This window comes from Pseudorasbora parva, chromosome 6 (genome assembly GCF_024679245.1).
Source record: "Pseudorasbora parva isolate DD20220531a chromosome 6, ASM2467924v1, whole genome shotgun sequence".
NCBI lineage: Eukaryota > Metazoa > Chordata > Actinopteri > Cypriniformes > Gobionidae > Pseudorasbora > Pseudorasbora parva.
Window position 1 is genome coordinate 34183306 of NC_090177.1, and position 14262 is coordinate 34197567.

The 14262-nt window shown below is 40.6% G+C and overlaps 1 protein-coding gene across 4 annotated transcripts in view; it reads right to left on the reverse strand.

Annotated features, from left to right (window-relative positions):
- The window catches only part of zbtb46 (zinc finger and BTB domain containing 46), a 129055-nt gene that overhangs the window by 15277 nt on the left and 99516 nt on the right, over window positions 1-14262 (reverse strand). For 3 of the 4 annotated variants that reach the window (XM_067446758.1, XM_067446759.1, XM_067446760.1), the window contains exons 3-6: window positions 12262-12531; window positions 5224-5453; window positions 3818-3860; window positions 2889-3696 (exon numbers count right to left, since the gene is read on the reverse strand). In XM_067446758.1, coding sequence (XP_067302859.1) covers window positions 3095-3696; window positions 3818-3860; window positions 5224-5453; window positions 12262-12531 — 1145 coding nt within the window. In that variant the 3' untranslated portion in view covers window positions 2889-3094. Of the gene's footprint in view, window positions 1-2888; window positions 3697-3817; window positions 3861-5223; window positions 5454-12261; window positions 12532-14262 lie in introns of those variants that run through there. The other variant, XM_067446761.1, reaches the window with a different exon arrangement.

The window sequence follows — 14262 nt, forward strand, 5'->3', positions numbered from 1 at the left end:
CTGTAATCTCAGCAGACAGTGGTCTAGACTGGCTCAGCTAGTAAGCCGATGAACAGCGTTTAGGTAAGAACAGACCTGAAGCCCAGGTTTAATAATCCATACTCATGAAAGACCCGATGAGCATGTGCTGAAATGCCATATCTCATTTAAGCAAATGTACTACTCCAGAATATGAACAGCTGCCCTGAAACTTTGACATTCTCCACTTTTTTGAAACATCTGATGGTCAGAACTGATCAATGGCAACACGCTGAAATTGAGGTACTCTCCAAACAAAACTGAAGTATTATAATTCTAATTTGTAGCTTACACTTTTTTTAAATGATAGGTTTTCAGCATTTCTTTTTGTTATTTGTAAAATAAAATGACCACACAGTTTGCATGATGCTTTACAGCAAAATTTATTGTCTACAAAATTACAACCAGTTACACAATGGATTTGCGCCAGAATATATCATTTATAGAAATCTGTGCTTAAGTTTATTTCGGTAATAAAAATAGTGCAATTCAAAACAGCTGTGATTGAGATTTCTGATGCGTTTTTACACCCACCTTTCAATCCTCTTGAAACAATAAGTCAACTGATAATTCATCAGTCCTTTCATTTCCTGAGAAAGTGCTAAGACCTTGAAAACTTGCAGTGCGAATCTCTCTCTCTCTCTCTCTCTCTCTCTCTCTCTCTCTCTGCATAGGTGCTGAACAGGGATTCACTGTAGAGCTGTCAAAATGAAATTCGAGTTTTGATTATTTGTCGAATTTAAAATAAAAATCCACAAAACGGTGCATTAGAATTACAGGTGCGTTACTGGCAGACTTATCAGATGCGATGATGATGATGATGATGATATTTTTCTAAGCCTATCCAGTTGAACCCACTACTGTAGATGCGGCGCTGCTTCGTCGTTCATGCGATGAAGGTCTTGGTTATGTTAAAACTGTAACCAAGCCGTCCACACACAGAGATAATCAACTTTCTGCACTGCTTTCCCATTGTTTTCAATGTAAATGTGCGCTAGACAGACATTTTTGACCGTTGAACTCGCGTCGCGCACGAGATCCGCATCTTTAGAAAGCCATGTAAAGTTAAAATAAATGTTTTGAGAATTTGTGGAACGCAATAAAGTACATTTCAACAAGTGGAGCTTCAGCACTTTGTATTAAACTATGCATAAATGCACAATGCTGTTTTGTTCATAGTTTTTATGAAATCAATTTATGAAATTTGTGCAATTTATGAAATCATCTGATTTATAAACATTAGTTTAAACACTATGCACTTTTTAACAGATGTGTTATTTCATTGCTTTTAATAAAAAATGTAATGCAGTGCATTCATTTTAATCAGTGCACTCTTTTGTGGCCTTGGGAGAAAATAAATTATGCCTTTTAAATTTGAATATTATTTAAATATTAGTAATATTTAAGTACAACCTTTTAATGTAGTTTTTCAGACATTTTTACAGCTCTACAACACAGCACCATGCTTAACAGTTTAAAAGATTATGTCACGCTTTCAACTTTGAAACTTGGAGAGTTGGAGAGTACAAAACACATGGGATAGTCAATGCAAATGGTATATCAGAGCAAAGCATGATCAAGACCTTTACAAAGATGCCAGATAAACACCTCCATAATTTTGGAGGGAAAAAAACTAGGAAATGAAGAGGCCTGTTGGGAGACTTTGGTACAAGACACATAGGGTGGTCTTAGTGACAATAATCCACTTTTCTTTTTCACTGCGGTGTCAGTAAGGATGATGTTGACACATTCACAGATACTGCCAAATTTGATTTACTGCATAAGGGCGCCTACACAGTAGAGTTTACCCTGCATCAGAAAACACTGCAAAACCATCGATTTCAGTTAGGACAGTCCATCAAAGACAAAGAGGAAAAATGCCAGTGACACTTAAAAAGTTGCGAAAATGTTAACTTTTGCTGCAGCGCACACTGACAGGCATGACCAATCGCAGAGATTCAGAAATCAGTTCGCTGTATTTCCGCTTGATTTCAAACTAACTTCTAAACTCTTTCTCACACTCAAAATGGGTCTAACACAATTATCTGCCGAATGCTCCACCAGAGCTTCCGCTGGTGTGTAAGCTCCCACTGATACACTAGTGAACATGTCATACCTATATGACATATGTTGTGTGAAAATCACAATTAGCATACCTTTGCCTCCAGGTATTACTACAAGTGTAGAGTGCCTCAAAGATTTCCCACTAGATACTTTTAAGATAAAGAAAAATATCTTAATTCACTTTAGACACTCCTGTCTTCAACATTCACTTAAAGTGGGTAAACTTTAAGACAAAAAACACAACCCTAGTTGCATCTACGTTAGCAAGAGTCCCCCTCAATCCCCTTTGACTTTAGCGTTAAGAGTCAAGACTAATGTGAGATCACACAAAGACCCGTCTTTTCCTCTAACGTCTCCTTTATCTGTGTGATTTAGGGTCAGCATGGGTAAGAGCGGAGAAGAGCTAATTACTGGCATAATCCAGTGCACTACGCATACTCGTGCACACGCCTTTGAAAAAGACATGAACAATTTAGGACATTCCCTAATCTTTCCTCATCCCTGATCATCTCAAGCGCAAAATGCAAGAGAGAGATCCCCCTGCAGAGGGCAGCATTGTGCACGGGTTTAACAGCTGAATTCATTATTTAACATCTCGACGAGTTACGAGACCCCTGTGCCTGAGTCCGTATTGCAGTCCCTGCATAAAAAGATTAGTTCGCTGGTAGACAGGTGCAAAGCCACCCAAAATGAAAAGGCATTGGCATCCAATGCACAGAGATCACCATGTTCTCCAGTCTTCAGTGAGAACTTAAACAATCCTGCGTGGTACAAAAAGCAGACAGCTCTATATGCGACAAGAGAGATGCCATAAAACGTCTTTATTTTGCATAGCAATTGTGCCTTTTAGCAGACATATGCAGTAGTCGTAAAAAAAACCTGACGATTTAGATATTTCAAGGACATGTAAATCTGACATGCTCTAAATGTCAACAGTGCTGTGGCCTGAATTTGGGATGACCTGCAGTTTGTCAAACATTCTCTTATTGAAATGAAGAGCTGGTTTGGAGAATCAATCGTCTATACGGATGTGGCCGTGGTCATCTTCCCTCAAGCCGTGCAGGTTCCACAGCTGCTCGGTGGGCGAGATGCCCGACTGAAAGCAAACCTTGCCATGGGTGGCCAGGTTTTTCTGCGTGCTGAAGGTTCGGGAGCAGGCGGGGCATGTGTACACGCGCTCGCTGGAATGCACGGACGACAGGTGGCGGTTCAGGTCCGTGCGGTCGCGAAAGTGCTTGAGGCAGTAAACGCACTGCATTAGCTTCCGCTTGAGGTGGATGGTCTTCTCGTGGCGGTCGGCGTTGGACTTGAGGGTGAAGCTGGCGGGACACTGCGAGCAGTGGTAGCGCGCTGGCGGAGGGTTCAGCGGGGACGCCGCAGCCACTACAGGGCGATGGTGGTCGAGGCAGTCCAGCGAGAGGGCCATGAGCGAGAGTGTGTGGCTGTATTCGTGCTGTCTCAGTTGAAGCAGGCTGCTAAACAGTTGCTTACACAGAGAGCAGGCGAGCTCCTGCCGCCAGCCCGGCCCTCCGCCCTGCACCTCCGCCACACACACTCCATGCTTCTCCTCCACCATCTGATCTTCCTCTACAGGAACCTGGACGCACTCCAGCCCTGAGAGGGAGGGAGGGGGAGAGAGAGAGGTGAGAACTAACGCCAGGATATCGGCTTATGTATGTGAAAAATAACAGGCCGTCATGCGGCGGGCCTTCGGCGTTACAGACGCCACACATACCTGCATTGTTATTTGGACTGTTGTCTTGCTCTTGCATTTCCTCCTGTAACAATACACACAACATGCAAATCAACAATTGTGTACTTCCAATCTCAGATATGTATAGAGGTGTGTACTCCTGAGGCATGCAAGTTCATGAGGTAAAACACACAAACAGACACACTGGAAAAAGAAGAGAGAGATGGGAGCCTTGAAGGAAAAAAAGAAGCAAACAAAAGTATAAAGAACAGACCCAGAGACGCAAAAAAAAAGCACACTTTTTTTTCTTTGCTCATTTCCAGTAAAATAGATTTAATAGATTTAATCATAAATAGTATAATTCTTATATATAAACATTTAAACAAGTAACAACTCTTTCTGAGTAGGGTAAGGAAAATGAAAGTTATCTGCAAAGTAAATGTATCTTATTTTAGTGCGATTTAGATATTTTTACTGAAAAAAGGACAAAAATAATCAGAATTTTATTTATTTTATACACCATTTGGCTAACAACCAGCAAGATGTGCATAAAGTTGTAATTGTTAGTCTACTGTATTGATTCATTCGACTTGGGTTTTTCAATAGCAAATCCAACAGGTGGAGACAGAGAGAAAACTCCTGGCCCACAAGGAGATATTTAATATTCGCCTATGAGGAGAGGTGCGTGTTTGTTTGGAAGGTGTAGGGTTACGGATCCGATTGTGTTTTATCAACCGTGCTCTGAGATGCATGCTTGCATGTGTAAGGTGTGTCCCCTCCCCCTTATTCTCGATCCGCCCTCTCTTGCGTAAGAGTGACACATTACGGTTTAAGCAAACAGATGGCTTGTCCACAGAGATGGTACAACTTCTTGGGGGGGAGGTCCTGCGAAACCAAATGCCACCTCAGCACACACGGGGAGAATGCAATTTCCTGCTTGCACTCAAGAAAACAAAAACCAAAAACCCACCCTGCCCCTCTGCATTGTCCATCGCTATCGATTTCTACCGCCACCTGGATCCCCCTCTTATCAGAAGATTGTCAGCTGCTCATTTCATTCATCAGGGGAGGATAGACATCCTGAAGTTGGTCACGTTTTTATTTTTTGCAGAATTTTGTGAAATAGATTTTGGGAAATGTGTCAAACATAACCACTGTAGATATTAAAGCGGACATAACCCATTGGTTCTTGTCCAAATCTAACGTTTACATATGGTCCCCTCAATCTTAAATACCTGATTACATCCTTGGATAAAGACATCTTTCTGGAAAAAAAAAAATCACGGAAAAGAAGAAAAAGCAGAGACATGAATTAAAAAGAAACAGAACATGCAGGAACAGAGCTGGCAATGCAAAAAAGAAAATAAAAGACTCTTAAAGAGCATACACACCAAGAGACGCACACTAAGCTTAAGGATAAGTGGCCTATAGGGTGTTGTTGGACTTACCTCAGTGGGTGAGGCCTTCAGGGCCTGTTCCGCATAGAGCTTGTCTGGGGGGGCCCCAGACTGTGACGTACCGAGGGCCCCTGGGGGCCGCGGCACAGATGGCGGAGGCGGCGGTAGAAGAGGAAGAGGAGGAAGAGTAGACTGAGGAGAAGACGAAGACGCCCCGTGTTTGCTACCAAACAGAGCCCCTGGATGGTGGGAGCTGCTGCTGCCATTGGAGCAACGAGGCCCTGAGGAGCACAGGAAATGAGTCTCACCCACCTACTCTCAGACCAGCGGCCATCTTCCATACAGCAGCAGAGAGAGAGGAGGAGGAAGAGAAGGAGGAGGGAGGGGGCAAGGGGCACACATAGCCTTCATTTAGAACCAGAGAGGGAGAGGAGGGAAGAGATGAAGAGACCAGAGTGGGGTTAGGGCTTGGCCTCTCGCTCTGTTTTTTGGTCCTCTCCATCCACCCACGTGCACACACAAGGGATGGCTGTGTGTGTGAGTGTGTGTGTGTGTGTGTGTGTGTGTGTGTGTGTGTGTGTGTGTGTGTGTGTGTGTGTGTGTATAAGCGAGTGATAAAGAAATGGGAAGAAGAGGCTTTCAAACGATGGTGGAAGTTCTGTTCATTTTAAAACCGCATCAGGCTACTTGCCAGAATCCGTGCAAAAGTTCAAAAGGATACACGCCAAATAGATTGTAACTGCACTACGCGGCAGACACCAAGAGTAGCAAAGGTTCAGAGAAAAGTCAAATATTTACACCAATTATATAATGTTGAGGGACAAACGTGACGTTTTTATTTGACTTCCTCGTTTTTCTTTAATTACTGTATAGAACAAAAAAGCTTTGATGTGTAATAATTAGGCATGTCAATTTAATGCGTTAATTCAGTGGCATGCTTAAAAATAATTAGTCATGCCCTATGACCTGTATGCAATTCTGTAATAAGGAAATAAGCTTTTCAGACTACTTTACTTGATAATGCGTTGATGTCAGTCAGTATTAGGCTCTCTAAAGTGAGTGTTTGTGATTTACTTGTCTCTCACTATAATTTGTGTCACATTGAAAGTTTTCATTTTAATTTCCTGTGCTAGATCCGTACTACAAGGTCATCTGAAAAGCCAGTATACGTGAGACTGAGCTACTTTCAAGCCATGGTTTCTGAATGTTCATCTTGCCTTTTTTTTGTTGTTGTTTTTTTGGAGAAGAAGAATGTTTATGGACTCCTGTTGTTGGGAATATGCCGGAGTTGCTGGTTAAGCACTAAGTGGACAGATGCACATGCTACAGTAATGCACAACCACGAACAGATTCCTGGAATTCTCCCCTCCTACACCGCTCACTCCCATCCAGAACACATCACCCTCTCATTTCTCTTTCCTCCTGCCTGCAATGAGTGCAGCAAACTCCTTATCAATTAACAGCTACTGAACCGCGTCAAATCATTAGTCAATTGTCACTCTCATATGTAAAACTCCCAGCTAAAGTGCATTTGGGTGCTTTTATGTCTGTTGCAAAACTTTCCAGAAACTTCTACGAGGGTAAGGCAAAATGTGGTGTGGGTTTGAGTGATCGGACCTGGGGCAGATCCTTTCGACCTAATAACCACCAACCGTGGTCCATTACAATAGGAATTTAAAACACTGATCACAGGTCAGGGTTTGGATCAAGCATGCAAAGCTTTTACTCAGGCTTTGCCTTTTTCTTTCCTATTAGTTATCTAAATAAAGTAACATGTCCTACGGTCGGTTTCCCAATCTAATGGAATCTACAGGGAGAAATTCTCATCTGAATGTAGAAAAGATGAGTAGGTGAGAGGATACAGGAAATCATGCGATGCTATTACAGCTCATGATACACCAGACTCAAGAGAAACTAGCACAGCCCGCTGCCATGTCATAGAGCGTCTTTTCTGAAGGAAAAGGTACGAACCTTCATGTTACGTTCCCTTAATGATACCCGATTGGTGGCAATGTTTTTGTGTGGCTTTGAAGACATTACTCTTAGCACAATTTGTTTCATGCTTCATTCAACATTGCTTACTCTATAGTATAAATGTAATCCGGACGCATTACATTCGCCATGTTATCAGTCATGTGACCTACCAGTGTCTGTTACGTTGCTTCATTCTCATACACAATTTTTCTCCATGGCTGAATTTCACTGAAATTAGTAGGTCATCCGACACTTTTCACCTACTGTTTTATAAATTTTGTGCATTTACAAACTACTCTGTTCATATACAGTTTTTTTGGTTGTTTTTGGTTGCCTACTATATAGTAGGAAAGCATGGCATTTCGGATGCAGCTTATGTTGTAGCACGGCCAGAGCAAACGTGAAATTGTCTTGCTACAACCCACCCAGAAATGTAATAATGTGATTTCTGGAAAAAAAAAAAGGAAGCAGACAAATAGCTCCAACTGCAGGACAGTTTTACCTTCATTAGCCAAGCATTTACACCCAAGCAGGAAGGCACATGCTCAGGTCCAATTTAATGAAATTTCAGGCCAAAAATAACCACAAATTCAGCTCACTACTGCTGACAGCTTTCAAACATATGCACAATTATGAGCCCCTTCATTTGAATTCCTCCTAAGCAAAGCTGAATTTAACTGAATTTAGTTGGTTTCAACTAATATCTGAATGTACCCCAGAATGTCCCATCTATAGTAATTTAAACTGAATTAGCTCATTTGGTGTATGTCAAAAAATATTTTAATTCTTTACATTTAAAACTGTTTTACATTCAAGAGTGTTCATTTAAGCTTGGGTTTAGTTTGTGTTTATCTAATATCAGGTATTTTCCCCAGTTTATTTAACTTCTGAAGGAAACGGTACGAACCTTCATCACTAGGGACGGACATTGAGAATTAGCTTCGGCTAAAATGTTGTAGTATGTAACGTGTTTATGTGACATACTTGTCCCTATTCAAATAAACAAAACAAACAAATTTGCCACACAATCAAGCTCATTGAAATGAATATTCAGTACTAAAATTAGGTTGCCTTTATGTAAACATGCTAGAAGGATGTCTTTGACCATCTCTTTGTCAATTTAAAAGAAGTTCGACTTTAAAACGCATGCTAAATGTATTAGCTTTTGCAAGAGAAAAAAAAAAGAATGCGAAAAATCATGTAAAAACAGTCAGTCCTGTCTTAAGAGATTGTACACTGATTGAACAAAACATCTGATATGTCAAAGTGCATGTATTGGTGAATATAGTACCAGTCAAAAGTTTGAATACACCAACTTAGAATATTTTTTCCACATTTCATACTAATACCAAGACTGCAAGACTTTACCAGACGTGGCCCTGATCTGGGCCGACACTATGTTGCTGTCTGGGTACAGTCAATGTTTTAAATAATACAAATAGAAAAATAGGAAGTATTTAATGATCAAAATTATATATATTTTTTTATTATCATTTAATACTATATATATATATATATATATATATATATATATATATATATATATATATATAAAATTTATATATATATATATATATACACACACACACACACACATACATATATAGTATTAAATGATAATAAAAAAATATATATAATTTTGATCATTAAATACTTCCTATTTTTCTATTTGTATTATTTCAAACACACACATATATAATATAATATTAAGTCAAAAATGTATATAAATATTTTTTTACATTAAAAAATATTATATAAATTACATAATATATAAAGTGTGTTTGAAAATAATATTTTAAATTTCAAATATGACAGTAAGTTTAAATTCAGTATGACAGAATACATTTTCCATACTGTATACACTGAACAAGCATAACATTATGACCGGATATTGTGTTTTACCCTTTTGCTGCCAAAACAGCCCTGACCCGTCGAAGCATGGACTCCACTAGACCCCTGAAGGTGCACTGTGATATCTGGCAACAAGATGTTAGCAGCAGATCCTTTAAGTCCTGTAAGTTGCGAGGTGGGGCCTGTATGGATCGGACTTGTTTATTTAGCACATCCCACAGATGCTCGATTGAATTCTGGGGAATTTGGAGGCCAAGTGAACACCTCAAACCATTCCTGAACCATTTTTGTTTTGTGGCAGGGTGCATTATCCTGCTGAAAGCACTCTGCAACAATGCTTAGGTAGGTAGTACATGTCAAAGTAACATCCACACGGACGCTAGCACCCAAGGTTTCCCAGAAGAACATTGCCTAAATGCACTGTATATTCAGACACCTTTCTGTCAGAACCAGCATTAACTTCTTGAGCAATTTGAGCTACAGTAGCTCGTCTGTTTGATTGGACCACACAGGCCAGCCTTCACTCATCACGTGCATCAATGAGCCTTGGCCACCCATGGCCTTGTCGCCGGTTCTCCACTGTTCCTTCCTTAGAGCACTTTTGATAGATACTGACCACTGCAGACCGGGAACACCCCACAAGAGCTGCAGTTTTAGAGATGATCTGATCCAGTCGTTTAGCCATCACAATTTGGCCCTCGTCAAACTCGCTCAAATCCCTGTTAATCACTTTACTTGTCAGTGGTCATAATGCTATGCCTGATCTGTGTATGTATATTCATAAATATAAACATATTTAATTCTCTATATATTTTATGCATACTATCCATTGTTCAGTAGTGTACATTGTTCTGTATTGTATTATATTAGAGTATTGTATATTTTAGTGCGTATTAACTGTGTATCTTTTAATATTCACACTGTATTAAATGTGGACTCGACTGCTCATTGAGTGTGTAGTTTGTTCTCACTGATTCTTAGTAAGAGTGAATACATATACACACACACACACACACACACACACACACACACACACACACACACACACACACACACACACACACACACACACACACACACACACACACACACACACACACACAGACACACTTCCCCTGAGACTCCGGCAGTGGCGTTGAAGAGGACAGGTTGTCAGCCTGCTGTCAGTGTGTATAGATCAGTGGAGAAGACAGACACAAACCTAAAGCAAGTCACAGCACTAAACCTGACCCAGGATCAGCCAATAACACACAATCTGGGTTAATCACAGCAGCCTGCAGGACACAAGGGGACCCGCTGTGACCTGCTCGGCTCCATCGAATCAATTCCTTTCCCAAAGAGTTCAACAAATCTACTTTGAAGTTTGGGAGAGGAGGGCGACTAGTGATCCGTCAGAGTGGGCACGGTGCGGTTGAACGAGCGCTGTTTGTTTTAGAGGGGTGCAGAACCCCAAACAATCATCGGATGATCAGTTACACATTAACAAGAGTCCGCATTTGTGCCGACTTCAACACACGTCCATTCAAGTAGAACATGCTCGACATCTTCCGTGATTATTGTTGAATATTGAGATTCGATGAACAAAAAGAACGTCTTTTTTTAATGAATGAATAAAATCAATCCCTCCGCAACATTTTTTTTCTTGTTGAATATTCTGTGTTTTACACTAAAATATGTAAAATGGGCTGTGAAAGGTGTTTCATGTTGATTTTAAGTCAGAAGTACAGATCACAGGAACATTCTGCCAGTGCTGGTGGAAGGCAGGATTCGTACATTAGCGAGATGATCAGATTAATGCTCCTCTACGTTGTCTTTTAGCTAGAGTTTGGGAGACAAAAGCTCCTGTGGCGTGAGTGACAGCCACTGTGTTTCATCCTCAAGAGTGGCCATTAAGACTTAATGTAGTTCAGCAAACACACACTCTTGAGCCTGCCCTAAGGGTTTTAAGAGCAGGAGTGGTTCAGAGTTGTCCTCCCTCTCCTATTCAGAAGACTGAACTTAAACAGACAAAAGAGACAATTACCAACCGAGGACGGAGGGAGAGAAGGAGACACAAACTCACAAAGGAATAAGCCAAAAATAACATAACACACTCACAGACCCACACACATTCAATACTTTGACAAAGTGATTGAGTGTGGGCAAAGATTGGGTTTGGCGAACCCAAAGCTTTTATGAATTTCACTGCATTCACAAAAGCTCTGGTGTTTTTGGAGGAGGTATTCTACCGCAAAAATGATACGGCCCAAACACACTTCACCAAAAGAACATGATGAGGGCATAAATATGTATGGATGCATCTAAATATGACAAACGTCACCAGAAATTCTAGTTCTTTCTCAGCTGAATACATTCAAATGTTGCAAACTGCATTCTGTCTGTAGCCATTTAAAACACTTTCTTTTTTCATATATCTAGAGTCATTATGACTACACTGCAATACAATCTGTACAGGGTAGCAGACGTCACATCATTTTTTCACTGTCCCATCATAAAGGGATTTTATGTTTTATGGGGACCTTCCACAGACATATGTATGATGGGGGCCAAAGTATGCCCCTATAACTTAAGGGTACCTTATCCACACACACACACACACACACACACACACACACACACAGAATTCCTAGAATGTCTCTGCAGGACGGTGGGTAATAATAACTTTTACAGGACTTAAAATATAGACTTTTCCTTTTACAAATACAGTTACATACATTTGAATGCAAGGAATTTGTTGATTACCATCCACATTAATGTACTCTGTAAGGAACAGTCAACTAATAGGATTTATTAAGACACCAGGGCACAGAGGTATACAAAGACATACAGAAACCTACAAGAACGTTTTCAAGCACTCGACGGTAGCAAAAGAGCAAATATACCATCCTAGCAAGAGCATAACTGAGTTCCAAAGCCTAAGAGTCCCTGTAGAAGATTTTATGGAAACTCATAAAATACAACAGTAAGTCTTGAAGCACTCATCGACAGCCTTCTAACAGGACCACATACAAGAGAAGACCTAAAAAAACTCCACTAAAGCACATACAGCCCAGCGGATAAGTGCCTAAAAGTCCCTACAGGACCCTATGGTTTTTGAAGACCTGTCAAAACCTATAGGAGAGTCTCGGTGCACCCAATGATAGCACATAACACACAGCACATATTGCTCTAGCAGGAGCACATCTACGTCCCAGTGGGATTCTATCAGACGCTAAGACTATGGAAGCTCAATGAGCGAGAGCAGCAGACCAAAGTGGGACTTACGGGAGAGAGAGTGTCCTCCCTTGGGCAGGTATTCGAACAGAAGCGGGTTATCCTCTCCGAGCATCTCTGCCCCTAGAGACAGCAAGCTGTTCTTGCTCATGAGGGCGGCGCGCAGGTTGGCCACCGAGCCCGCTCTCTCCTGGGCCACGGCCTCATCCCGCTCCCTGGACAGAAACCCGCTGTCCCCCGCCGTGGCCTCTTCCTGCTTTACCAAGAGGTCCATGCGCTCGCTGCGACTGTCGGACATGTTGGGTTCCGTCACTTCTGCACCTGAGAGGAAGAAGAAGGAATGTTAATGAATTCTTAAATACTCAAATACACACACACTACAGCTCAAGTCACCTTCATTTATTTAGCACTTTTTATAACACAGATTGCTTCAAAGCAGCTTTACAGTGATTAAAGGAACTTAATGGAAGAGAGATTGTTTTGGCATACATCAGGTCTAGAAAATCGTTATTGCCCCAGCTAAAGTAAGTTCTTGATTGATTCATTTGAAAACTGCATCAGCACCTGCAGTTAGAGAATGCAAACCCCAAAACCGGTTTTGAAATGATACCGTTAACTTAAAAATAACATGAATTTGTGAGAATGGTGACAGCATACACGTAAGCATCACATGTTTATTCTATACTATAGGCAAGCGTGTTTGTATACGTATGTGCCCAGGCAGGCGTGTAGTTTTTCTTTACAAAATGACGACCAAATTACTTCTCTGCACTGCATAATACAGCGTTTTACAAGATGGGAATTTATCTAACTTGCAAGAACAGGTTCAGGCCCAGACCAGAGCATTGTGCATGTGTGTTTTGTGTCTGCAAATGTGTACATTCTTAATTTATGACTAAAATGTCAAGCGTGTGTAAAAAAAACATCCATATTTTCCAATTAACTGGGACTTTCATTTGAACAATACTATACTGCTTCTTAAATATAAAGATCTCATGACTTAATCTTATGACGTGGTTATTTTAAAAAATAGTTCAAAAAGACAAATGACCATTTTATATCTGAAACACTATCCTGTATATTCTACATTAACAGAACCAAAAAAATCAGCATGAAATCGAAATGCCTTCAATTTATTGTCTAAATGCATGTTTCTGATTTTTCTGTTAAAAATGTATCCATGCATAATGATCAAAATGTCACAATCTTCTGGTGAAACCACAGACTGTAAAAAAATATGGACGTAGTGTGACGTCACCCATAGGATACTGAAGAGCTGTTCTGAAGCGGGACGTGGGCGGAGCTTAGGTGACGCCTGAGCAACAGACAGCAGACAAACGGCTATCCACCTGTCAATCAAAGTGGCCATGCCCTCAATTATGCAGAACTTTAAGGCTTTACATAATTTAAATGAATGAGTTATAAAAAAAAAAATATCACCACCAGAGTTGTCATTAAGGGCAAAAATGTGCCGTATAGTGTTTTTTTCTGCTTTAAAGTTGGGCATTTTAACATGGGGCTCAATGAGATTCGGCTCCCTTCTGGAGCCTGTCCCTAGAGGCCAGCTGATGAATTGCAGTTAAAGTCACTTCCGTATTGGCTTAAACTATTGGAGGTTGCCGCTTGGGTGAAACAGCAGACTTTATGGTGCTATGTACAGGATTTCTTCAATCACTTTGTCCGCAAATTTCTGCCCTTTTCTTACAATCGACTGCAAGCTTGCATTCAGATCTGCCTCCATCTAACTAACAAACCAATTTATTGAACCAAGTTCAGCCCTACATTTTATTTTGCCCGTTTTGCTCAGCTGTACATCACAATACAGAAAAAAAATATCTGTTGCTCCTTTTGATTCATTTAGACTTTAAAACTGAAATATACTCAATTGAAACAGAATCAAATTGAAATTGGAATCAAATCCAATTAAGTTACCAAACAGACGTGAAGCAATAAACCACAACTGATAAATAAACCATCAAAAAGAGAAACCTATTTGATCCCTGCAGTTCAGTCATTTTTCGGTCAGTCTTTACCTCCCTATTCATTACTACA